The 26,295-nt window shown below is 37.0% G+C and overlaps 4 protein-coding genes across 4 annotated transcripts; all 4 read right to left on the reverse strand.

Annotated features, from left to right (window-relative positions):
* Positions 1-3,278: 3,278 nt before the first annotated feature.
* Positions 3,279-5,961, reverse strand: syt19 (synaptotagmin XIX). The gene is made up of 6 exons (XM_056766848.1): positions 5,916-5,961; positions 5,263-5,441; positions 4,338-4,736; positions 4,096-4,215; positions 3,921-4,032; positions 3,279-3,586 (listed from the first exon to the last, which is right to left on the reverse strand). The coding sequence occupies exons 2-6, from the start codon at positions 5,419-5,421 to the stop codon at positions 3,279-3,281; spliced, it is 1,098 nt and encodes a 365-aa protein (XP_056622826.1). The 5' UTR covers positions 5,422-5,441; positions 5,916-5,961.
* A 602-nt stretch (positions 5,962-6,563) lies between these two features.
* On the reverse strand, positions 6,564-8,154 carry si:dkey-12e7.4 (uncharacterized protein LOC558132 homolog). Its single transcript, XM_056766631.1, has 4 exons — positions 7,260-8,154; positions 7,004-7,162; positions 6,782-6,892; positions 6,564-6,704 (listed from the first exon to the last, which is right to left on the reverse strand). Exons 1-4 carry the CDS (start codon positions 7,308-7,310, stop codon positions 6,591-6,593), a joined length of 435 nt encoding a protein of 144 aa, XP_056622609.1. The 5' UTR covers positions 7,311-8,154; the 3' UTR covers positions 6,564-6,590.
* A 758-nt stretch (positions 8,155-8,912) lies between these two features.
* Positions 8,913-14,506, reverse strand: got2a (glutamic-oxaloacetic transaminase 2a, mitochondrial). Its single transcript, XM_056766884.1, has 10 exons — positions 14,347-14,506; positions 12,625-12,781; positions 11,687-11,815; positions 11,544-11,603; positions 11,235-11,396; positions 11,011-11,115; positions 10,697-10,847; positions 10,439-10,604; positions 10,202-10,352; positions 8,913-10,093 (listed from the first exon to the last, which is right to left on the reverse strand). Exons 1-10 carry the CDS (start codon positions 14,427-14,429, stop codon positions 9,971-9,973), a joined length of 1,287 nt encoding a protein of 428 aa, XP_056622862.1. The 5' UTR covers positions 14,430-14,506; the 3' UTR covers positions 8,913-9,970.
* A 1,830-nt stretch (positions 14,507-16,336) lies between these two features.
* On the reverse strand, positions 16,337-25,878 carry calb2a (calbindin 2a). Its single transcript, XM_056766754.1, has 12 exons — positions 25,768-25,878; positions 24,232-24,541; positions 21,599-21,675; positions 20,737-20,820; positions 20,517-20,597; positions 19,727-19,783; positions 19,105-19,182; positions 18,724-18,779; positions 18,609-18,648; positions 18,445-18,498; positions 17,026-17,097; positions 16,337-16,913 (listed from the first exon to the last, which is right to left on the reverse strand). Exons 2-12 carry the CDS (start codon positions 24,320-24,322, stop codon positions 16,797-16,799), a joined length of 807 nt encoding a protein of 268 aa, XP_056622732.1. The 5' UTR covers positions 24,323-24,541; positions 25,768-25,878; the 3' UTR covers positions 16,337-16,796.
* Between the last annotated feature and the right edge of the window lie 417 nt (positions 25,879-26,295).

Genomic DNA, 26,295 nt, shown 5'->3' on the forward strand with positions numbered 1-26,295 from the left:
ATTTTCATGTTATTCAAACAAGTTTTAACATTTTGACTTGAGAACCATTTGAACATGATACATTTATGTTAATGGCTTCAGGCTGTAGAACAGGGATGAATATATTCGTAATGTGACGACACACCACCTCATGTATATACGTTATGTAGTTTTATTTCGTAATAGAAACAACAACAAAAATTTACTTTTAAAAAGACAGTAGATACCGTTTTGCCATATGCAACCTATAAGTCAGAGTTACACATCACATGTTGCTGTCCCTGGAACAGCTATGGAAATAGATTTAATGACATCACTATCCTCAGAATAACATCATGAATGTTGCAAAAGATGACACAAAGCAATTCTTCAGGCTAGGTCATCTCTGTCACCTAGGCATCAAAACACAACAAGACTACAATGCTCAAAAATATAGCCAATGGACTACTTCCACGTAACCATGTGACGTACTTCCGACTTACTAGGTTTCGTTTAGGTACATGTAAGTTATTTACAATGAGGTATTGCTCTCTGTGAAACCTAAACGTTTAAAAATTGTACACACATACATTATCAGCGACATAAGAAGACATATTCTAAACATCACAGATGGTTAACGGAGACAACAGGGCATCATAGCAGCTCTGTTTGGATTAAACTACAGACATCATATAGGCTACTGCAGTGTTTCATGTGTGAGAGAGCAGGGACCTGACCAACACGCAACACGTATTAACTGTTCGGATCAATACGTGTGTTCTGGTTATCCAGCCAATTAGACTCCCCAAGTTCAGCTGTCATAAGATGCATGAAATTTTACACAAAGTTATTTTCCACCTAAAATATTGTTTAAACTCAATGGCCAACTCGGTTTTTAATGACAAATGTAATGCTATCAATGTAAATGCAATTTCTGTCAATAACTAAAAGCATTTGTGAAAAGTGTAGTTGGTTTAAGGATGAGAATATTATGCCATATTCTGCGTGCATTTATGGCATTTAATCTGCTCATTGATATTTTAAAATACTCATATTTTTAAGACTTTGTGATGTGAACGAAGTCTAGCTAATTTAATATCCACCTACACAACAATTGTATGCTGTCATTTTATTGTCGTTAAAATGTTTGAAATATAATGTAGCCTATTAATGAGACTGACACCGTTTAGGCTTTTATTCAGGAGATGAATATACGTTTATAAAATATATTAGATCTGTCATAAAAACCCATATTAAAGCATGTTAACCAAACAGGATTTGTTGTTTTTAATTAAGTGATCATAATTTAGCGTCCTAAAAATAGAAATAATCTGCCATGATCTCAGCATGTAGATATCGTGCTGAACACTGCTACTGGAAATGACTGAGCCGCGTTGAGGAGAACGCAAAAGACTACGTGCAAGTAGTCCATAGGCTGGAGTTTATTTGTTTGATGCTAAATAATGACTTCCATCATGCACATCTAAAAATAAATGGAATGAAGAAACGGTTTAACTACAAATGTTCTGATTGTGTTTTTATCCTAATTTAAAGAATACAAAAAATAATGACACAGACACAACACATCATACCTAAAGAAAGAATAATACTTTTTAGATAAATAAACATTAAAAACAAATAAAAGACTAGCAGTGATGACAATCTTGAAGGAAGTAAGCATCTACGGATTCCCCTAAAAAATGGCAATAATATTTTTTCCAGTTTTGTGTATGTATGAAACAACAATGATTTTATATACATTTTGAAGCCTTAATATAATAACTAGAAATTAAAAGCTAACGTTAGTATGTAAACTGACTTAAACTTTAATAAAAACATGTTCTCTAATAACTAATACTTTGTGGATGAATTTCCATGAACATTTAAGGAGTTATTGCAATAATTTGACTATTTGAGATTTTTCAGTGTGATGATGTTTAATGTCAGTAAAGCATATACACACCAATTTAACATTCATTATAACTCTAACTGTAACAGACATTCTCTGCTCCTAGTCCTAACCCGTCTCAACTACAATAATATTGTGATTTTACTTGATGATGAGACAGAAATAATGCATTCCTTTTTTCCAAGGTCCTTTCTCAACATCTTCCCTCAAATCCCATTGTGACTTTCATTAACAAATTGTGAGTGGAGAAGTTTTCCAAACAACCTTGAAGAGAGGGCGCAGTTATGCCTGGGAATGGCCTTGAGCTGTGGAGGTGCCATAACATCTGTCAGCCCTGCTTATTATAAGTCAAATTCTTGATGTCAGCATTAATCTACTGTCTACAAGAGCATGGGAATAATGCTTCATTATAGGGACTTCAAACAAACAAATTGGAGGCAGGCAAAAAATATATAATGTGCTGTTTAGAAGCTGCTCTTTTGTAACTGTACTGCTCTCTCTCTCTCTCTCTCTCTCTCTCTCCCTCCCTCCCTCCCTCCCCCTCCCTCCCTCCCTCCCTCCCTCCCTCCCCCTCCCTCCCTCTCTCTCTCCCTCTCTCTCTCCCTCCCTCCCTCTCCCTCCCTCCCTCCCTCCCTCCCTCTCCCTCCCTCCCTCCCTCCCTCCCTCTCCCTCCCTCTCTCCCTCCCTCTCCCTCCCTCTCTCCCTCCCTCTCTCTCTCTCTCTCCCTCCCTCTCTCCCTCCCTCTCTCCCTCCCTCTCTCCCTCCCTCTCTCCCTCCCTCTCTCCCTCCCTCTCTCCCTCCCTCTCTCTCTCTCCCTCTCTCTCTCTCTCCCTCATCTTATTCCAAAACCTGTATCACTTTCTTTTTTTTTGCAGGACAAAAAATATGATATTTTAAAGAACCTCAGTAAACAAACAACACTAGACCCCATTTACTTCTATTGAATGGACAGATAACCACAGAGACATTTCTCATAATATCTTCTTTCAAGTTCATAGAAGAGGCATGGGCCTATACCAATTTTGAACAACCTACATAAAATAGCATTCCAAAAACTCATCAGTATCCATATTTGACATGGTCTTATCTGTGGAGTTATGAACATGGTATTAAAAAAATGTTAAAAAGAAAAATAAGCAGACATGCTGAATAACGAGAACAGGTAAACTCAAAAAGTGTTAGAGAGCCATCTTGTGGACGTAACTGGTAAAAAGCCAACCGCACACGATACAATGGCCTGTCTCTTATATCAAGGGACCAAGATTTGTTATCTATTTAGAGTTCATCGTGTTACCTATGCAGCACAAAATGCGAGTATTGAATCGACAACATTATATATAATATAAAAATCTTCCAAAAGAAATTCGACTTCCAATTGGTTCCAGCAAGTGCATACATGAATAAAGTGTATTCAGATGAGGATGAAATGCCATTTGGCGATTGGCTGTCTCAGTGATTGCATCATCAACTTCCAATGCTCGTTTTCTGAGGTCCTGCCCTTCTCGAGGTGGATCTGACCAATCAGGCGTCTGGAGCTCTTCTGTGCAGGGTGCAGTTCGTACACAGTGATAATAATCGAGCACTCTCTGATCTGAGGATCTGGAAGAAGAAAAGTGAGGACCTCATTGAACACAGTCATTTCCAGACGCTTCCTCTGTGCGGTTCTCTGATGCCGAAGTTTGCATTGGTTGCAGATGACGCTGGCTTTGGCATATAGAGCTGCATATAAACATAATGAAATGTGTCAAGTTACTATGTGTAAAATACACAAAATAACTATGAATAATACTTTAGTCTTTATTAGTTGTAATAAATAATAGGTAAATTATGGTTTGTTTCAGTTTGTAATAGAATTGTAATGTAAACGACTTTTGAAATGTATATGTGTAGAAATTAATAAGTGCTGTAAAAATTGTGTTATTATCAGGTCATACTTGTTAACGTTATTGTAAACTATAAATTAACGTAGATCAATTTGTCACTTCACAGTTAATTTATTGAACAGATCAAAGATTTTATTTTTGTTTAAAATGTCACATTGATATTTCTTTACCTCGCTCAGTCTTGGTGGGATGAGAAACAGTTCTGATCTTAAGCACTCCCACCTCCAGCCGCTGAGATGTGGGCATATATTTTAGAGACAGGAGCACCTCACCAACCATATCCTAAACACATCAAGGATTTTTATTTGTAGCCTAATTTCTCATGTCTTCTAGGATACAACCTACTTTCTTTGGTACTTGCAGGTTGTGTCTTAACTCCAGCGGATATGATATTTTCAGACTGTTTAGGGACACCCGGGCCTCTCCCAGGATTCCATATCTTGAGTATTTATCATAATTCCTAACCTGAAAACATGACAATTGGGTAACTAGAGGTTTCTCAGATGGTTCGACCAAATCTTTGCAGTGTTATTTTCAAAAGTATTAACCAAATAAAAAAGAATTATGCTGCAAGGCCTATTACTGACCTCAAATTTAACAGTGACTCTGGAAACCTCCTCCTCATCCAGAGCGCAAGAGAACTGATCTCCAAACACAGGACTGCAGCTCTTCTTCACCAGCCGCGTCTGCCATTCATGCAGAACACACTGCAGTGAACTTTGGTCCATGTCCTCTCTCTCTGCCCAAAACAGCCGTACCCAAACGAAGGGATCCACGCTGAGACTGAAGTCTTGCACAGACAGATATTGAGCGTCCAGAACTGTCACCACCAATCTAGACTGAATCTGATCATAAAACAGGGAAAAGCGAAGGGATCCCTGGGTGTGGTCTTCATCTGGACCTAACGTGATGGTCAGATCCAGACTGCTGCCTAGGTTGGTGTACGAGGAGCCCGGGGACATTTGGTGCTGGTTCAGAACCTCAAGCTGATAGGGAGAATGTTTACATGCTATATTCATTTTATTCAAATGCATTCATTTCACTGTCTCCTGTTAAATACTGTGTAGACATACTGTTTGACAAGGAAAGCAAAACAAGTTTTTCATCTATTTTGTTTGAGCAAAGCATGCAGAAACTAAGGATACAACTTGAAGAATACACTCGATGCATTCGTGGTATGAATATAAAGATGATTTTTTAATTGTCTCACCTTGGTTTCTCTTGTTTGTGTAGCATACTGAAAACCTCCACTTTTGGCCGACAAACCATCTGCTAACAAAGAACTAAATTTTGACGGAAATTCAACATAAACCCCCACGGATTAGCATGTTGATGGTTTTTAAGCATTCTTTATATGCATAAAGTTTAACATATAATATAAACAATATTGTATCTTATAATCAATTGTATAGCTTGGCAATATGTATATTACTAGGATTAAATAAGTAGCAGGTTAAATATAAAAGTCAATATATTTATTTTGCATAAAAATTCACCAGCTCTTTGTGTTACCGAAAGCGTTGTACAGTAACGGTAAATCTGCCATATCAGAAGGCAGAAGACTACAAGAAAAATCGTAGCTGATACACCCAAAATACAATATTCAATTTCCTCTGAGAACAGAAGGTGAATTTCTCCAAAGGACAGATTCTGGGTGGAAAAGTCAATCATGTCTTTCTGTTCATGTAACCCTAGAAAAACATACAAAATATTTATATAAAAACGTAGAAAATATTGCATAAACTGTCACATTTATGGCCAAAAGTGATGTCCAATTTGGGAAATTAACTGATTTGAATCTTAAACAAGTAGATTAATAAAGATGTATTAACTTTACAATTAACTTTGTATTTATCTTGCCTTTTTGTTTTCCAGTGCATTATTTTTGCAGATTAGAATAAAATGTATAATCCTTGATATGCTGTATTTCGCCAAATTACTTTTTCCAACGAAAAGTTTAATATTTTGCTATACATGTTGTATTCTGATGGTTAAGTCTAACCTGAGAGAGCATTAAAAGCAAATATTGTACAAATATGCCTCCCCGGACATCATGTTTGGGCACTACCGCGTGTTATTTTAACTGTAGTAATGAATGCAGTTTAAAAAGAATATCTCGAATAAAACAACAAAAACAGAATACAAAAAAGTTAAAAAATCTATACCTTTAGTGCTATTTTCCCTCCATTATTGCAGACCGACAGAACGGATACATTTTTAAACACACAGTATACAGCGATCATCTGACAGCTGATCAGTCAACACAGAGGAAAACCAGTCTGATCACTTCAGTTTATTTTAACCAGCCTTCTGCTTTGTGAATCTTTAGCTGAAATACAAGACGAATGTGACGTGTTCACTGGCAGATGTAGGACATCTTGGGATCCTCTCCTTGTTGCACTACAGCTATGCAAAAACAATGGCCAGTTTATCGCTGCCCTTTATCCAAATAGCGAATGCTTGGAAGATTAGATAATTGCTTATGAAAAAGACTTTCAATGTTAAAGATGGTAAAACCTTTGAACGATTATAATATATAGGCTAGCCAACTAAAGAAATATATGTGCATATTGAACAGTACAAGAGAGTACCGGCAACATTATCAACACCATGTAATACTCTGAAAAGTGGATCAGAACTCCAAAAATAAGGTTACACTATTACTTATACTTTCTACAAATTTATTTTACCAAGTTTAACATACACATGTCATGTCATTTTGTTTTTTTACACAGAACATGCAAATATTGAACAGTAAGCCACAAAGGCAGATAATATATTCAAATTAATAGCAAAATAAACAATTTAGACAGCTCACATCCTAACAAACATCTACAGCTTCACCAGGGCAGTTCCTCGCCATTATAGTGAAGAAATGAACCGTGATCCCGTTCTGACAAACCGCCAATCACATTCAACACAGAGGCAATGCTCTCTTCTGTGCTCAGTGGTGCCTGTGTGCAAAGCAATCATAAGATTCATAATTTGAGAAAACCATTAAGAGAAAAACAGAATGCAGAACTGTGCTTACGTCTGGACCTCCCATATCAGTGCGTACCCAGCCGGGATGCAGAGCCACACACAGGATTCCATGTTCCTCAAAGTCGACTGCCAAACATCTGGTGATCATGTTAAGAGCACTCTATAAAAAAGCATATGTAACTCAGTATATAAGTGGATAAATTCACACACATCTTTCAAAACTAGTAGTCATTGTCCTTTTAGCCAGTTGAAGTAGGACGAACAGACTGACCTTAGATGCTCTGTAGGGGTACCATTTAAAACTGTTGGCTTGTTCACCACAGTTAAGCTGTACTGAACCCAGCAGAGAGGACATATTGATGACTGCTGCTCTGTGGATGCCCATACCAGTTTCCTTCGCAGCTGCTCGCTTCAGCAACGGGAGCATGGCCTGCATGGCAAGTTTAAGTCAGTAAGCTGTCAGTTGTCTGTGAAGATACAACAGGTACATTTAGTTTGTGTATTGCATAGAATCCGAGGAATGAGACCTTGGTGAGCATCAGCGGGGCAACAGAGTTGGTATGAAAGTTTTCCAGCATTTTGTCTGCAGTGACTGCATCAAGATTGGCCACAACATTAATTCCAGCATTGTTAATGAGACAGTTAAGACCATCCTCTAGAACAAGCTCTTCCACCTCAGATGAGGCTCTCTCAATGCTCTCCTGACTGGTTACATCTGGTAAGAAAGAAACCCACAATTACACAACATTATCAGGTAAACATCAATTTCAAATAAGCATACTGTGCACTACAAAGTGATGATATTGTACTTACCAAGTTTAATGATGTGTATGTTCTGATGCTCTTCTACAAGCCCTTGCAATTCCTATGAATCAAAGTTGTTTTTTATAAAAACGTATAAAGAAACATGTGGGTGGTGGACAGTGTCGTAACTTTGTTTTGAAAAGTGGTAGGGACAAAAAATTATTAAATGGCCCCTGAACAATACACACACAAATGCTGATTAAGTCATTGTCAGATACTGTTCCCTCCGTTTAATATGATAATAGCTCTTGTCATATTTATACTGCTTATACTACAGTTTCACCACAGTCGGTATGTGCTGAGCCATCTAGCCTGCCATCTCTACACAGTCAAACTGGCTGGAGCGTTACCATGGCTGGACTCCGAGCAGTAGCGATTATCTTGCCTGGAGAAAATCGTCCTGTTACCAGACTCTTGACTAATTGCAGACCGAGGCCTCGGTTAGCTCCGGTCACCATCAGATTTTTGCAGTATTTAAATGTCTGACTCATCTTGTGACTGTATGCAAGAGGACGAATTAAGTTTTCTTTACTGGACAGGATAACAACTTCACAGCTTTTATGACAGCATCAGCTTCCAGTGACCTGCAATCAGCTGTCTCCAATGCGTCATCACCACCACAAATCCCCTAGATGCCCTTCACCTACATTTGTTTTAATTGCCTTGTCAACATATTATGCTCGTTAAACACTATAATAGAGTCATAAAGATAGAATAAAACGTGTGAAACAATACTCCGTACTCATGTATTCAGAGGTCTTGGACCAGCTTGAATTAATTAGGTGGTGTCATAACGTTCAACCACTAGTCTGGCTAATGAATATTATTAGATTATGTTGCATTCCTGGAGAATTTCAAGAAAATATTCATAACTATGTCTTCAGAGGTGTATGAAGACCTTAAATTATGAGGTGTTATGTTTTTATTACTTTAGAGTGAGCGATTTCTATTTACATAGCCACACCACATGTCCCCTTACATGGAATTAGCCAAGCTGTTTTTAAAGTTTCCCTAAATGGACAAATATAACTATGGAGCGTATTTCGCAAATATGTACTAGGCAAAGAAGGTAAAACATGTCAGCCGCTGTAGTGCTTCAAAAGGGAGGGGAGTAGAGCCGTTGGTTGTAATTCACAGCCTCACCACTGGATGCCAATGAATTTCATACACTGGACCTTTAAAACATTATGGAAGTCTTAGAGGTTCACAAAACTGTCCCTTTTCAAAATAGGTCGTTTTAACAAAGAAACTATCATGCTTATTTTTAATATCAGTCATATTTTAATGACATTTTACTCCAGAACCAATTTAACATAGTTTTGTTAAAGATTTAAAAATGTTGAACACACGCACACACACACACACACACACACACAAAACATCTTTGTTGGTTTATTGTTGAAATGCAAGATTTCCTTTTTAAACAGATGACAAGGTTATTGTAAAGTGCTGTGTTATTATACATTCAAGTACTGATTAATAAAAATTAACTACATGTACTTACTATATGTAACAAGGGCATCGTAAAATAAAGTGATACCGATGACATTTGTCCTGGTAAAAATGTAATAACCTATTTACTTTAGGAATAAAATGCAAATATATCTATATTCAAACTGCTTTTCAAAATCATTGTTTTAGGCTAAATGAGACTCAATTACAACAAACAGTGAACTAGAAGAGAAACTTGATCAAAACCTGTTTTAGCAGAATTAATACCCAATAATAAGTTGATGACAACCTTAGGTAGGCCAGTTAAGCAGACAATAGATTTTTGGGATGCATCAACACCCATACGACTGAACATGAAAAGCTTTCCATAAAGCATTATTTATCACTGTAATATCACTTACAGTTTTTGTCAAAGGGGATTTTAATTCTAAAACGAATCGGAATTTGTCCATAGATAATCATTGACAATTTTTGATCTTATAAATATAGTTTAATTTCATAAGCCAGGACAAAATTAGAGCACAATACTAAAGTGTGCTTCCATTATTTATGTGACACTGGTTTGAATAGTCTGGTTTACAAAGTTATTTTTCAAAGTTAGGTTTGAATAGTCTGGTTTACAAAGTTATTTTTCTTGAAGTGCAAAAACATGTATTTATTAAGGTTAGCTGAGATATCAGCATATAAAACCATTTATCAGTTTTACGTTATTTGAAATGAGTGGTAAGCAATATTCTTTAAATATCCATTTTGAAAGGAATTTAAAAACAAGAATCTTGCTTTAGTTCATCAAGGGGCTCACATTGACTGTCTTACTTAACATTACTAATGCCAAATCAAGTGAACAGTATACATGAGCTCTATTTCACATCTGGTCCTAAAGTATATGCAGCAGAGGACATTAAATCATATAAATTACTTTTTGCTCATGCATTTCTAATGAACCCTCTGTCTGCTGGCACTACAGCCTCAGGTGCTGGTATTACTTTGTGACAGCGTGGATGGAATGGGCAAGATATCCCACATTTCCAGAGGTCACACCAGCCACAGAGATACGGCCATCTTTCGTCATGTATATAGAAAATTCTTTATTCAGACGCTCCACCTGACAAGACACACAGATCAAATTAAAGCCAATGAGAAAAGAGTGAAGTTTGAAAACTGAAAATAGGCCTAATTAGAGTTACCCATAATGCTCTTGGACTTCACTTGCCTGTTCCGGTTTTAGTCCTGTGAAGCAAAACATGCCAATCTGATCAATGACATGCTGCCAGTTGTGAGTGGACCCCTCATTCTTAAGGTTAGACACAAGCATCTCTCTCATCCTTATGATGCGGCTCGCCATCCCTTTCACCTCCTCAAGCCTACCAGAAAAACAGACAATTAACAGTCTGTGGAGCTCGGTGTTTTATTGTCCGATTTTGTAACTGGTCTTACTATCAGGGCTCACCATTCTTTGTACAGCTCAGGCGTGTTCAGAATTGTGGAGGCAATGCGCGCTCCATTCATGGGTGGGTTGGAGTAGATGGGTCGTATAAGAATCTTCAGCTGCGATTCCACGCGGTTGGCCTCTTCAGCATCTTTACAAACCACTGTGAACCCCCCTACACGTTCACCTGATACACAGATACTTTTTAATCACTTACACCAAAGGACGGCATCACAATCTACAAATGCACCCTTTCATTTTTTTCAAATATTTGCTCACCATACAGGCCCATGTTCTTAGCAAAAGACTGAGAAAGAATAATGTTATGGCCTTGTTCAATGAAATAACGCACAGCCCAGGCATCACGATCAATGTCCCCGCTGGCAAATCCCTGGTACGCCATGTCAAAAAACACCAGGAGATTTCTTTTCTGTTGAAATAAGAAAAACTTATCAGTAAACGTAATTCTTTTGAGACAGAATAGTTGTTCTTTATCTGTCCCAATGGTCAAATACAGAGATTAGCCAAAGACATGACAATGTATAAGGCTTTTTCTTTCACTTGGACTTTAATTTAATGCCAAAACCAGTAACCTTGATCAAAGCAGCCATCTCTTTCCACTGCTCGGGCTTCGGATCCACTCCTGTGGGATTATGAGCGCAAGCGTGCAGGAGAATCAAACTCTTCTCAGGGATTTTCTGATAGAGAAAAAATCATTCAACATGATAATGCTCCATAAAACATCATTCCTTCATTTGATGACAAATTTCAAAGATTTGGATCTCTTTGCGGGGGACAACATTCACCCATATCTTACTGAAATATCATCCAAGGCTCCTTTGAAGTCAAAGCCACAGGTTTTTGGGTCATAGTACGTGTAAGCCTTTAACTGTATGCCTGCATCCCGGAAGATAGGCGTGTGGTTTCCCCAGGAGGGTTTTGGGAGATACACATCCAGGGCCGCGTTGTGAAATCGAGACTGACCAAGGAAAAACAAGGGAGAGAGCATAATGAATATTTTGTTGCGGTTAATACAATTGTATATTTCCTACAATCAATAAACAGATATGCCACAAGTAAAACAAACTGTGTTGATCCGTGTACACAACAGCTTTGAAATAAATACCACAAAGTTAGCCCCGACACGCAGAGATCCGGTTCCCGAGATAGTCTGGACAGTAATGCTCTGTGTGGATAGAGAACTGGCCATTAATAATCAAATCTGTGAAAAAGACTTTCTTTCAAAATCTTTGGCTGTAGAGTACTTACTCTTCCACTCTTTAGGACCTCATTATCAGATCCAAGAGCCAGCTGAGCGCAGGCCTTCGAAAAGTCTGCCAAACCTCCAATAGGAAGGTACTCTTTATCCAACTTCTTAGCTGCAATCTGGGCCTCAGCCTGAGAATACCAAAATCTATCATTGGTATAATGTCGGGATGCAAAGATTACAACTTTGTTTGTGTGAATGGAAATTAGTTTAGTTTTGGACAATTGCTGTTTTTTATATCGGTCAGCTATAAAAACAGTTATTATAAATATAAAAAGTATGAACAACGATATCTAAAAAAAGGGTGACCAATGTTTTACTGTCTCAATTTATGGCATGTCCATTGTTAGGTTACACTCACCTAAAGGATTACTAGGAATACCTGTTCAATTTCTCATTAATGCATTTATGGTGGTGGTGTAATGGTGTGGGGATGTTTTCTTGGCACACTTTAGGCCCCTTAGTGCCAATTGGGCATCGTTTAAATGCCACGGCCTACCTGAGCATTGTTTCTGACCATGTCCATCCCTTTATGACCACCATGTACCCATCCTCTGATGGCTACTTCCAGCAGGATAATGCACCATGTCACAAAGCTCGAATCATTCAAATTGGTTTCTTGAACATGACAATGAGTTCACTGTACTAAAAAGGCCCCCACAGTCACCAGATCTCAACCCAATAGAGCATTTTTGGGATGTGGTGGAACGGGAGCTTTGTGCATCCCACAAATCTCCATCAACTGCAAGATGCTATCCTATCAATATGGGCCAACATTTCTAAAGAATGCTTTCAGCACCTTGTTGAATCAACGCCATGTAGAATTAAGGCAGTTCTGAAGGTGAAAGGGGGTCAAACACAGTATTAGCATGGTGTTCCTAATAATCCTTCAGGTGAGAGTAGGTTATAATACATGACACTAGGCTTTATTATTGAGCACCTTGCGGACACAGCTGAGGACATAAGGCTTGCCCTGATCATCTCGATAGGCTCCTACTCCAAGGTTCATCTTCTTGGGGTTGGTGTCACGTTTGAAAGCCTCAGTGACCCCCAGAATGGGATCAGGGGGTCCCATCTGTACCTCCGACCACCATGAACTGTGAAAAATTAGGCAGCCTTAAAGGCAAGCAAACTGCCACTGTCAAATAGCTATGATTGCACGACAGTGAAAAGGTTAAAGTTGCAGTTTGTTACATGAGCTTTGAAGGCAAATAAGGTCGAACCCTCCCATGTGCCGGAGTTCAATAGCTGTGATCCCAGTGGAATCTGGAACACTGCCGGTGGCTGAAGATCACCATCACAGTATTAAAACAGACCACCTAGTTCATTCTTATCCTGCCACTGACATGCTTGATTTGAGTGTAGAATAGAAATCAAGAAATGAATGAATACACCCGTTTTAGAGTTTAGACAACTCATTAAAACCCTAAACTGGAGTTTATTATAAGGTGGTTACTATCACAAAGATTATGTTCTTTCAACAGAAGGAATGTAATTTACAGCTTAAACTTGTGTCACGTGTAAAGCAAAGCCTGCATTTTAATAAGTATTGACTCATTTTTCTGATGTATGTTTGGTGGATAGTTTAAAAAGGAAATGAGATGAACTATTTTTCAGCTTACACTGGCAAACAATAGGCCAAATACTCTGTAATTAACTAAACCCTCCCATGTAAAGCAGTTCAGCAATCCAATGAAATGAGATGTAAAGATCCCACCCTCCGAAACAGAACCAATGGCACGTCATGTTCATACACTGCCCATTTCAAACCCAACCAAAGCTACTTAACAACTAAAAACATTAAGTGCTTGGTTACTTTGCTTTCAATATTTATTCAATTATTTGTAGTTTTATGTCAATACTTGCCTCGTTTTTTCTCATCAATACCAGGCAAAGTTCCAAAGACAAAACATTTATTTTTTATCTTTGTCATACCAATATTAAAAACTGCAATTTGACAGAAGTCACGACACACACGGTAAGGCTTATAGGCACGCGTCACTGTTTCTCGCGGAGCACGTGCTTCGCTCATTGGCTAAAGGTGAGGTCATAGGTGAGATGAGGGCCGCTTCCAAACCATGCGCTTTAATATTCCACAGGTAACCAGAAAACGTTTCACAGATGTAAAAATGTTGGGTTCTTGCAGTTAAAAATATCTGTTTGTGCTCGACAAACTGCATTAAAAGTCATAATGAAATGTAAACCCGTCCGAGGCAACAGCTTAAACCTCCATTTTCAGTGCAGGTTGTTTAGTTTATGATCTCACACCTACCATTTTATATATTAACAGCTGTGCAAAAATATAATGAACAAGCACGAGCTAGCTAATCCTGTCTGAACTTTATATAAAGCTCTCGAGTTTGTCAACTCGTGTGTTTATATCTCACCTGTCTGACTATCTGCTAATAAAACGATGAACCTTGATCGACTCTCAATCTCAAAGATCTCAATGATACCGAACAGCGGTCATGCTTTTAAATGCAAATTTAAAAGCTGACGCAGATAGTCATAATTATTATATTGCAAACTAATATCCCGTAAAAGTATAATGTTGTGTCTTGTGCATAATAGTAACTTTCAGTCCGCTATCTGGCTAGCACAAGCTAACGTCACAGTAAGTGTATAACTGTTACAGAAGATAAATAATAAAAACCCAGATTACCTCGCACGGAGCTGCAGGGCTCCTAAAGCAGGGGCCTGAGCACCGATACTAGTCAAAATCTTGCTGCACGTCAGCATGGCCATTGCTCGAAGGAAAGAGAAACACAACACTGACTGGTTACTTGAATTTGTATGTGCTGTGGAGTTAATGGTTTATAGCGCCTCCAAGGACATTGCATTGCATAGCGGATGGAGACAAGAGGCAGTACATGTCAGAAGTGGGAGTCCTGAACTCTGGAGGGAATTTAAGGGACTGGAAGTGACATACTTGATCAAAACAACATTTAAAAGATGACCATATTCATACATTAAAATAATATTACTATAGCACGAGGCCCCCATCCCACCAAATCATGAATGTACGATTGTGGCATGTTTGTCAATCTGGTCTTGTTTTATCATGTCCGTGCTGTTCTCAAGTCTGCTAATTGGAAATTAGGTAGAACAAGCAATCCGATACGTGTTAGACTTAATGAACAATTTAAGTATTGACATGCTACATGAATTATATTAAGTGACCACTTGGAGGCGCTGCTGCAATGTATAGCCTACTCGCAGTTTTTAAAACGCAAATGTGGCTCACTTCAGAGCAAATTGTCTTTTGCTGTGAGGTTGATGTCTTCATACTGCAGCTCTACAGTATTTGCTTGCAGAATCCTTGTTGTGTATGCTTATATGGTCATTTCTGACATCCCAAACACTATTAATAAACACACTGCTATTTAACCTCCATAGACCATACCTTTCTCTTATTCTTTGAATTGATTATAGATAATAAATTAGCTCCAATCATTGAGTAATAAAATACATGTGGGTCATTTTGTGGACACCATAAATTAGTGGTTAAGGGAAAAAATAGATTATCTGAAGAACCCCCTTCAGCAACAAAACAAAGCTATGAACTGATAAAACTTCACTTAGCAGATTTATCAGGTCTCACAAAGTATTTAGACTCATAGAATGTTTTTGATAAATTATTTCATAAACTAACGTAAAGCCCTCTAGTCATCCATACAAAGGCTTTCATTTGTAATTAGCTGGGTTTACTCGTACTATACAAAGGTAATTTATAGAATAAATAAAGTGGATAAAGATTTTCTTGTCGATGAATGTTGCCTCTTTCACATTTGGCTTAATACATTTTTTTAGCTTCCTACTCTCAACTCATTAAATTACAGTGGCTATATTTAAACATCATCAATAAAGAACATAATTCTCGTCATTTATTAACTTAATGTTAAGCCATGTATAATCACCGGTCTGCCTATTAAAATGTAGCTAATATACCAAACCTACTGGTAATTGCATTCAAAAACTAAAAAGGGAAGTGTAAAGCTTTTAAGACATCTAGGAGTTGCATGCAGCCTTCACAATGTTTTATTTTATTATTTTTAATTAATTTGTTGTTAATGTATGAGTTTAGTTTTCACCAGGATCATTTGTTAAGAAAATGTCATCATTATGAAGGTTTTAGGGAAAAAATATGGATATTAGGTATTATATAATCTATATAATTAATAAATTATTTTTCTTCATTGGTACATTGTTGGCATTTTCCAAATCAGATCATGTATGGACTGAAGTTATAAAATATAAATAAATTGATATAATTTGTGAATTGTTACCTTTTTTGAACATTCTAGTGAGGAAGGTCAATTCAAAAGTGTTTGCCTGTGCCAAAAATCTCCATTTTTAAAACCCTGATTAATTTATAGAGTTTCTACAAACTCTGCTATGTTAGACGAATGTCTAACAGATTCATTATTTATTGTGTTTTAAATGCATTTGGACGCAATTAGAAAGACGTTTTAGAAATGTGTGGATGAATGTTAAATCCAAGAAGAATGAATGATGTTCTGCTCTGTAAAACGATAATTTATGTGATGTTAGTTTAGTAACCTTAGCAGTTGGATTAGCAGACAAAAACAGCTTGTTTCAACTTTTTAATAATTTTCACCCTAGAATTGACAAAATGTATAAAAACTGAAACATAATATCCCATATCTTTTATTAATGCTCTCATTACATCTTTAAACAGTATCAGCCAAAAAACACCACAAACCCCAACAGAACTTGGCAGGAATTAAGAAAATGATAATGATATTGAAAAACAGAAAGAGAAACAAAATTGAAAGGAGAAAACCACAAGAATTTGAAGCCAAGCACTTCAAATATATAACCATTAGTCTGCAACTCTTTCAGAAAGACTCTTCTTTAAATATATAGGTTTAAAATTGAGCAGAGGGCGTCATATAGCTGGGTTAGTTCGTAGGCACAGGAAAGCAGTGGCGACGGGTTGTGGAAAAGGAAAGGAGAGATTTTTGTGCTTTTGTGCGCACACTCTTTCAGAACTCATTTAAAGAGAAGGGGAAGGGGTGCCCGGCACATGCACAAGGTAACAGTAGTCAGGCGGCTGGAACTGAGCTGAAATGGAGGTCAGGAAGCCTTGATTCACTGCATGGGTTCCCGGCACAGAACAATCTCCAGCTCTGAGCGGTACAGTTTCCCCCCGTCCGACAGTGCCATGATACTCTGCTTATAACCTGTCAGACTCTTAGAGTCCACGTCCTGAGGTTAGACACAATCACAAACCAACAGTTATATGCCTTTGCTTCTGTTATGTGTCGGAAAGTGACAAGTGAACTTGTGAAATATCATTTTTCTGAACCTCTTATCTCACCTTATTGTTCTTTTCATAAAGATCCTTCAGGAGAGCATCCAGCTCCTGCTCATCAATATAGCCATTTCCATCCTTGAAAGAAGAAGCACAATTTCTGATTGATATAGTATTGCGCATTCAACACAGGACGTATAACATTTAATTGGGAAACATTATGAGGGAGTGGTCATCACATTACATTACTAAGGTGACTAAGAGTGAGTTCAGATGATATGTGGTGTACACGATACAACCACATTGTCCACGAGGACTTCTGAAAGCCTGTTACATGTGTGTTTTATTTCTGGTTCTACAAACCATATTATTATTTATTTAATGATGCATGTGTTCACTCTAACTTTATGGTGGTAAAACCATTCGGTAAAAAACAATAAATGTTTATATGTCTAATCGTACATTAATTCATCAGTAAACACTATTGCAGAGTATTTTCCCTTTAAAACCTGTAACCAATCATGTCACTGAGTGGATCTAGTAGTTCGAACTGATCTGATTAAGTGGTAACTAATTTGCATATTCATTAAGCTGTTTCATGGCATGAAGAAATTATTTTCATGGGAAAAACGTTTAAATAAGTTATTTTATTTATGCATTTGGCAGATGCTTTTAACCAAAGCGACTTACATTGCATTGTCATATACATTTGTTTTACATGAAATCCCCTGGGATTGAACCCACAACCTTGCATTGTTAACGCAATGCTCTTACCACTGTGCTACAGGAAGCTCATTTTGATCATTTTGATGATCAAAGTTAATGCAATTATTGACATGTGGACTTTAAATATAGAAATTGCTAGAGATTTGCCTATAATATCCTTAAATGTTAGCATTTGATGCACATCATGTTTATTTTACATTTTATGTATAACTGCGAAGCATTTTAGCATTTACTTATGCAAGCTGGTCCTACATTATTAAGTACTTAGTCTCTTTATTTGCCCTGAAATATTGTGTTTTATATGAGATTTCTTAAAAACATCTTCATGTTTGTTTATTTTAAGCTTTAGATAATCTGGCCTGCAGGTTAACTGCAGAAAGATTGCAAACAACACCTCCAAACAACTTGTGGTAGTCGAGTAATAAATAATATTCTTTCAGCTATTTACTTTAGGCTTTCTGCAATTCCTTGTGGCTGGCGGTTAAACTGTTGTAAATGTGCTTTTGATTTTGCATTTTAAATCGTGGTCCACATAAAGGCATTAAATGATAATACCCTAAAGCTGTGGGTAGAGAGACAGGTGCAGGTGCCACTCCTCATTTACCTGCACAGGTAAATGGGGACACTGTTTTGCATTCAGGAGGCACTCACAAAAGAGGCTAAAATCATATTTCAAGCAACATGTGTTCCATACATATCTATACATTATCCTATAGCACTGCAACAAACTTCTAAATTCATATTGCAAATGTACACTACCTTGTCATAGAAAATAAAGATGGTATTAAACTGCTCAGCAGTCAGTCTGATACCCTGTGGAGTAAACACATATTTTTTTTCAGTAAAAAGAAACTTAAGAAGACTTCAGTATAGACTTAATATTGTTCGCAGGTAAATGGCTTTTGTTCTAACTGTGCTCTTACCTGGAACTTCAACAAGAAGTTTTCCTGAACAGGCAGGAGTCTAAAATTTAACAAAATAGTGGTTGTCAATAACAATTAAATGCTTTTCCTCTGTATTTTCAAGAATATTTCCTACCTTGCCATTTCAGACAGACCCAGTTTTCCATCACCATTCAGATCAAACATCCTGAGCTGAGGAGTGAGGAAAAATCAATCTCAGTTTAAACTGATACATTAAACACAATAATTAATACAAACCCCAAAACATCATCGAATATTCAATCCAGTGAAATGGCTAAAAGTGTATAGATGCCTTACAACGTGCAGTTGCATTATTTAACTTTTAACCACTTTAAAAAAAAGAGAATCAATGACACAATCCTGATTAGTGGAAGTAAGTAAAGATGACATTTAGAATACAAAAGTGGACAATACAGTATGTAAGCGCAGTATTCGATATTAAATTGTGAAAGTGTCTTATCAAAAGCTGTTTGGTATAACGGAGACTGATACTTACTGTTGTTTGTGTGTATTCCTGCAATTTCTGTTCATCATAGTGTCTGTTTGCCTTTTTAAGGAGGTCAGAAAGGAAGCCCTGTGTGGGGTGAAACATGTTTAAGAGATGTTTCATTTTGTTGAAAAACAAATGTAGATTGTTATGGTCTAAGCCAGAGTTTCCAACCTGTCAAATGACCCTCAAGGCGTAAATTATAGCCTTTTATGAAATATCATCAATTACATGTTCACTTGTGAAATGTTGCTGTTGATGTTTTTATTTGACTATTATTAAGCACTCCTAGTGATTACCAAATTTATGTCTGGGAAGCCGTTATAAAGTTATTCTCATTATCTGTTAATCCCTATAAAATCTTCCTTTCCTTGAGGTCATATACTCCTCGGCGATTATTGCTTCATTTGCTTTGTTTACAAATTTAGTGATTTGTATACTTCGCATGGCAGCCACCAAACCCAGAGAGATTTGCATAGTTTCCATCTGCCTCATCGGCAGCGTTCTGTGTTCACTATTCTGATCTATTAGTTTGAAACAAGTGCCAGAGGACTTATCAAATTAGTGGCTAAGGGAGCACATTTAAGGATTGGTTTGAACGCCCCTGTAGAGCGAATAATAGAAATCTTACCTTCAGTTCATTAGCCTCGATAAAGCCACTGCGGTCTGTATCGTATTTCCTCCAGGCCTACAGAAACATACAAAAGTACAAATATTACTTTAGAATAATTAATATTTATAATATTTGTATAATATATATAATATTTTTTATTATAATTTTTATTACTTTATAATAAATATTATAATAATTAATTTAACTGTTACTGTCTTATTATATTTACAAAATATCTGAGAAGTATGAATACTGCACACATATGTTGGCCTACTGTAGATTTATTTTAATGTATTTATCTTATCCTGAAATTCATTGAGACATCCGTGTAAGGGAAGGCGATTAATTTATTCTTACATGATTACACAGGCTTTTTATTACATCCTTTGTATTTCCTATTCTAAGCAGCTGTGAAATGCCATTTAATGAATGTTTTAATCTAGCAGCTGGCCTTGTTTCCATCACAGGCTCTTATCAAAGATAGATGCTATCCTCTACAGGTCTATAGAGAATTACAGAAGCACATCCATAATATATGACTCTGAAAATAGAAGTTTGTACTTATTCATTCTTTCCCTTTAAAAGGCTTGGCTACCACACTGGGTTATTCAATCGCTTCAATTTTTCTTGCTTCGCTCTCTCTACTTGACATAATATATTATTGACGCAACCAATTTCAGACTTTCGCAAAACATTACGTATCAGCTCACAATAAACAGACACTGGGGATATATTTGTATGGCGACTGAAAGGGAAAGCCCAAGCCGTCATATAAACAAAAACAATGAACCAAAATGAAATCACTTACTGCCATGAACTCAGTGCTGGATCCCACAAACTGTCTGAAGCAGAGGAGAAAGTTCTCTTCTGTGGGCAAGATCTGAGCCAGCTGATGGGAAAGCAGAATAGATTATACATCCGTACAACAAGACAGCAAACACATTTTCTCTATTTGGTTCCAGCGATTTTCTTTCTTTAACTGGAAGCAAGAATAAAGCACATTCATCAGTCAGGATGTGTTCCCCTACCTCTGCCATCTCAATTCTCCCATCGTGGTTCTGGTCGAATTTCTGCATGAACTCTGTCATCCTGTCTTTAAAGAGTGAGGGGTCCTGCATTATGAAAGCAAAAAAGAAAAGTCTATTTCCCATTCTTGGTGTACGTGTTATGCTTAAAATCAGCATTCACATTCAAGCAGAATTGCGGGTTATAATAACATTGCTGATTTTTAAGAGAACTGTGCAAACTGATTTTTAGAGAAGTATTTGATTTGTATTTAAAACTGCAATATGTCATTTCTCTAATATAACTTATTAATATAACTTGACTTTTTGAAAACCCTAAACTCACACAAAGGTCCACCTATATGAATGCATTATTTCTGTTGTGATCAAAATGTGACTGCTTTTGCTTAATATCTTAAAGGGATAGTCCACCCAAAAATGAAAATTCTGTCATGAATAACTTATCCTCAAGGAATTTCTGTGGCACCATTGACAATCATAGTAGAAAAATGTATTGTATATTTTTGTTCTGTAAACACAAAATGAGAAAACAAACAGTTCAGGGGCCCCTTTGACCACAAAAAAAACCTACAATATCAAAAAACTATCCCAGAAATTTCAGTTAACATTCTTTTAAATATCTTTGTGTTCAACAGAACAAATACAATTTCAGTATTCAAGTTTGGAACTTGAGGTTGAGTAATTCATGACAGAACTTTCATCTTTGGATGGACTATCCCTTTAAGGTTTTTTCATCTTGTCGTAAGACATTAGAAGTCTTAAATGCATTATTTAGGTATGTGCTATTATTTAGGAATACTCATGGCCTTCTTTATGAAATTGACACGTGCTTCTGTTAATACTTAGAATATTTTGTTTTACTCACCGCACCTGCTCCTTTCCGTGCAACCTCCAGCTCCTTAAAGAAACTCTCAAGCTCATTACCCTCAATGTAGCCATTTCCTGTAATATACGGAAATATGCTTCAGTACTTAATGAGATTGCACAGTCACTGATGATGTTTATCATTTTATGACACGATATCTACTATCTTTAAACCTGTTAAGTAATGAGATTGGCTAGATGGCCACTTTGAAGATGGTCAACTCTAGATTGGTTTGTTGGCTGGTACCCAGATCCACGTAAAACACTTCTTAATTAAAAACTTTTGATGGCGAGCCTCCCAGTTAAGCTTTGAAGGCTTTCTCCACTCTGTTTTAATTTGCGACTTTACAGTATAAGCCTTTTAAGGCCATTTATTTGAAATGACGAAGGGAGATTCTCCCTAATGCTTTGCGGGATACTGCTGAAACTTTAAATTGCCTCCACAAAGTGGTATATAACCATCTGGGGTGATTTCCCATGCCAGGAAATTTGCCTTCATGCAATGGAAACGCGTGTGTGCATGTTAGAGGGGGTTTGTGTTCATAGCATGTGACAACAGAAAGTAATTGAGAATTAAAGACTATTGGTAAGGATATCGGTTCATCAATATCACCATATTCTCTGTGTTAACATCTTTGAAATGCCATACTGTTTACTACTTTGATTGTAGTAGCATGTAGATTCGCTTTCTGTTATTTATATGTTTTTGAAGTGGTTGCTGGCATAAACACATGCAGTCTTTTCTGTACATGTGCAGTTTTTACCATTACCAGAGAGTCTTAACGAGGAACAATATATTGATTTTAGCCTAAGATCTATGCAAAATAATTAATGTACTACATCGCTTGGTGCAATGCATGTTAATTACAGTTTACACACGCATTGATCATGTTAAGTAATGAAGGAATTGATTGCTTTGAGACCGTCTGCAGACAATGACAATGGTTGCTCTGACATTTGGATAGGTAATCTGACCATTAATTTTCTTTATATTAAATTCATTTTTCACATACATACATTGAGTCCAAAGAGACATAATCAATATGTGCTCATGTGCTATATGTCTTATGCATGACATACGGAAGATTCATATTCAATTATGTCTATTGGCACGCCTTACAATATCATATATCTTCACAACTACATATTTTCTGGCATGGCCAGCCATTTTGGATTATAGCTAATGTTATGGAGTTGCTGTTTTTAACTAATGTATCACGTTGTAATGTGTCAGCCGTGGAACACATTGTGTTGAAGTCGTTTTGTATTTTACTGATAATTTATTTGTAGGCATGATCATGCATCACTTGAGTGGTGAAACATGGTAGTTGGTTATGTTAAATTCGAAATGATCCTTGGTACTCTTGAATGACTTGAATGAAGATATTTTATGATGATCTGAAATAGGTTGAACCAAAACTCAAAATAAGCTTAGTAGCAGGTTAGGTTGAGTATTACATAAAAAAAGAATTATTAATTAACTTAAATATTAAGTATCCAGTTCCTTAATTATTTCCTATAAGCTGAGTTCTGTGATGCATAGTCATGTGGTTTTATTCCTTTTTTTATGAACATGACAACCTGTAAAGCTTTACGTAATGATTACATTTGCACACAACTTTTAAATAAATTATGAAAAATAACCCTTTAATCAATTTGCGAGGTTACTGATACGTTCTTAGGATTAACATTTTAAATAGCCCAATGCAATTTCTCTCATTCTTGAATTAGCTACGCGCATTAGGTGAGAGCGAAAAAAACATAAGAGAAACCCATAAATAAGAATTATATTGTACATAAATATATAACATATACATAAATTAGATGACAGTTATGATCTTTGCAGGTTGTGAGCTCCAAGTAAACATCAGGTGATGAACTGAATTTCAGTCATCTTTCGAAAGTGGATGAGAGCATCATACGCCCAAGACAGAACGATGCGAGGGATGTTGCAGGGTGCGTAAAACTGATGGAAACGGACAGCGTTGGACAAAGTGAACTTTGGCTATGTTCAAAGCTGACCCACACAACATAAAAATACTCATAATGTCACAGGGTTTGATGCACAGCTTTGGTTTGAGATATTCAGTGTCCATAACGTTGTAGCCTATACAATAGCAGTAAAAGTGACGATGACATATGAGCCTCTGCACTAGGATTTTTTTTCAAAATTCGAAACGGACACGAAAACGCAAACGATTTGTGCAAAGAAATATTCAGTCCAGCATTTCCTGATCATTACATTGACCAACACGTTGACTTATATAGCCTGCATGCAACATATAACTACATTTCAATTAAAAATTTGGTGATGTAAATAGGGTTTTGGTGGATTTCATAAATTAATAATTTAACTTTATTAATCATTTATGCGATATCTGTAAAAAAAATATTACAAACTGCATTTAATATTTATAAACAGTCCAATGCTTTTCTCATCTTTATTTCATTTTCGTACGCAAAAGGCAACCCATCTGCCAATCTTTGACATTTTCAATTAGTAAATTCACTCTTGTAAAATGTCAACGTTAAACTTTTTTGCTCTCGTCTCTGTTAAGAATATTTTACTTAAGTTTAATGAGTTCTTTCCTCTAATCATATAATCCTCAGTATAAATTGCGCATCTGCACTCACCGTCTGCATCAAAATGTTTCCAGATGTCCAGGAACTGAGATGCGGTCAGCTCTGCCAAGTTAAGGTGCGGAGCCTGTCCTTTGTTTGCCATTTTTAAGTGTGTATGTCTTAGTATCCACAAGCACAATCCCCGGCGAACTTTTACTCAGTCAGAGTCCAATTCACACTGTAACTCCCCCAGTGCCTTGCAAGGGGGTTTAAATACGCCGCGTGCATGCAATCCTTCGGTGGTCATGGGGTGGCGCAGTAGTTCCAGCAGTGTTCATCATAGTCCAAGCACATGCTGGAGAACTTCTGAAGATGGTTTGCTCTAAAAACAATTCATGTAGCACAATACCTTTATCCTCTTTAAAGGGTTTAAGCCATTAAATGTAATGCTCTTTAACCTTATTGACTACATCTATGAAGGATGGCTAAAAGCCGGTCCATCTGCTGTTTAAGAAGAAAAAATAGACGTTTTCCCATCTCTTTATTTTATTTGTTTTATTAATCCTACAGGTATACATCTTCTTTTAAGTTATTTAGTTAAAAGAATTTAGCTACGCTAGAATTTAGGTAGGCCTACACTACATGCGCACTGCATTCATGTTATTAGTTCATACGCGTATAATAAAAAAATATATAATACCTTATGCATAGTAGCATACAATGTGCATTGTGTTACATTGAGGAACTTGATATCTGCGTTGGACTACTATTATCAATACTCCCCATTAAAATATGTCAAACTGCTGTCAACAAGGGTTTGCGTCCAAGTAGGTTCTTTCAAGCGCAAGGAGTGTTAAAAGACACCAGTCCTGTCCCTACGGCATCAAAGGCTAATTATTGCACCGCACTCATGCATGCAGAGTCCAGCCTGCACCAGGAACAGGACACGGAGCTCTGGGAAAAGAAATGCTCACTAGCTGCAGGTATACGCCATCGTCGTCAAATGCGCGCAACCGCCAATCAATAACAAGTTTTATTCCTGAAACGGCCACGACCAGATTCATTAAAACACACACACTCTTAATCAAATTTCACACATCCCATAGGGGGTTATGAGGACCCCTGCGGTCGGGACGTCACAAGTCTTAATTATTTGCATAAACAGGCGTTCAAGTTTATTCAATATCAGTAAGGTCAAAGGTGATGTCTGATATGTCCGATTGAGCGCTTTCTAACTGACTTTGCGTTTAAAACAAAGTGCAAGTTGATTAGGACAGTGTGAATTTGGAACAAGACAGCTTGTCTTCGCACCTTGAATGGCAGGATTGAATGGTGTCACTGAATTTCTTTTTTATTATAAGGCTGCCAAAACTGACTGACTTTATATCTGATGTCAGGCTGTAAAAGAGAAATTCATTTAAGAGTTCATAAGATATGCACTACTTTAAAGATACACTAGATCTAGAGAGCGAGACATACAAAACAGTTTACAATAGCATTCCTTTGTTTTGTCATGTATATCTATAACATCTTACCCTTCCAGATCACACAAAATAAAAACAGTAGTTTTTTATCAAGACTTGATGTAAGAAATACAAGCATACTTACAAACTCCTTGTTACACAGCGGAGGTAAAAAGGGTTGGAAGCGGTTGGGGAGGTTATTAATCCATACATTTACTCCGTCTAGACAGTGCTGCCACGAGGCGGAGTGTTTCGGAGTGATCCTGAGGAATAAACACTTTCCATTTCTCATTGACTGGAAGCGGCACGTAAATCACTAACTTCCTTTGCTGAAGTCTGCCCTAGCAGTATCTTTATCCTTGCTGAATCTATACACTGCTTTCTGTACGGGCTGCCTTATGAGTTATTTTACCATGTTTAAAGGCCTTACATCAAGTAAAAGTTGTTTTTGTTGAGAACTGAAATTTGAATAATTGAACAAGTTTGGGCGTTTATCAAAGGAAGTAAAGCTGAAATAGAAAAAGTTCATGACAGCTGATTGTGAATGATAAATGTATCGGAATACACTATTTGTGTACTCAAGATGTTCTTGGCCATAACCCTAGTCAGGTGTCGTAGTCCTCTCAACAGACAACTTTTCATAGAGGTCACAGAATGACGGAGGATTAAATAT

This window comes from Triplophysa dalaica, chromosome 14 (assembly GCF_015846415.1).
Source record: "Triplophysa dalaica isolate WHDGS20190420 chromosome 14, ASM1584641v1, whole genome shotgun sequence".
Classification (NCBI taxonomy): domain Eukaryota; kingdom Metazoa; phylum Chordata; class Actinopteri; order Cypriniformes; family Nemacheilidae; genus Triplophysa; species Triplophysa dalaica.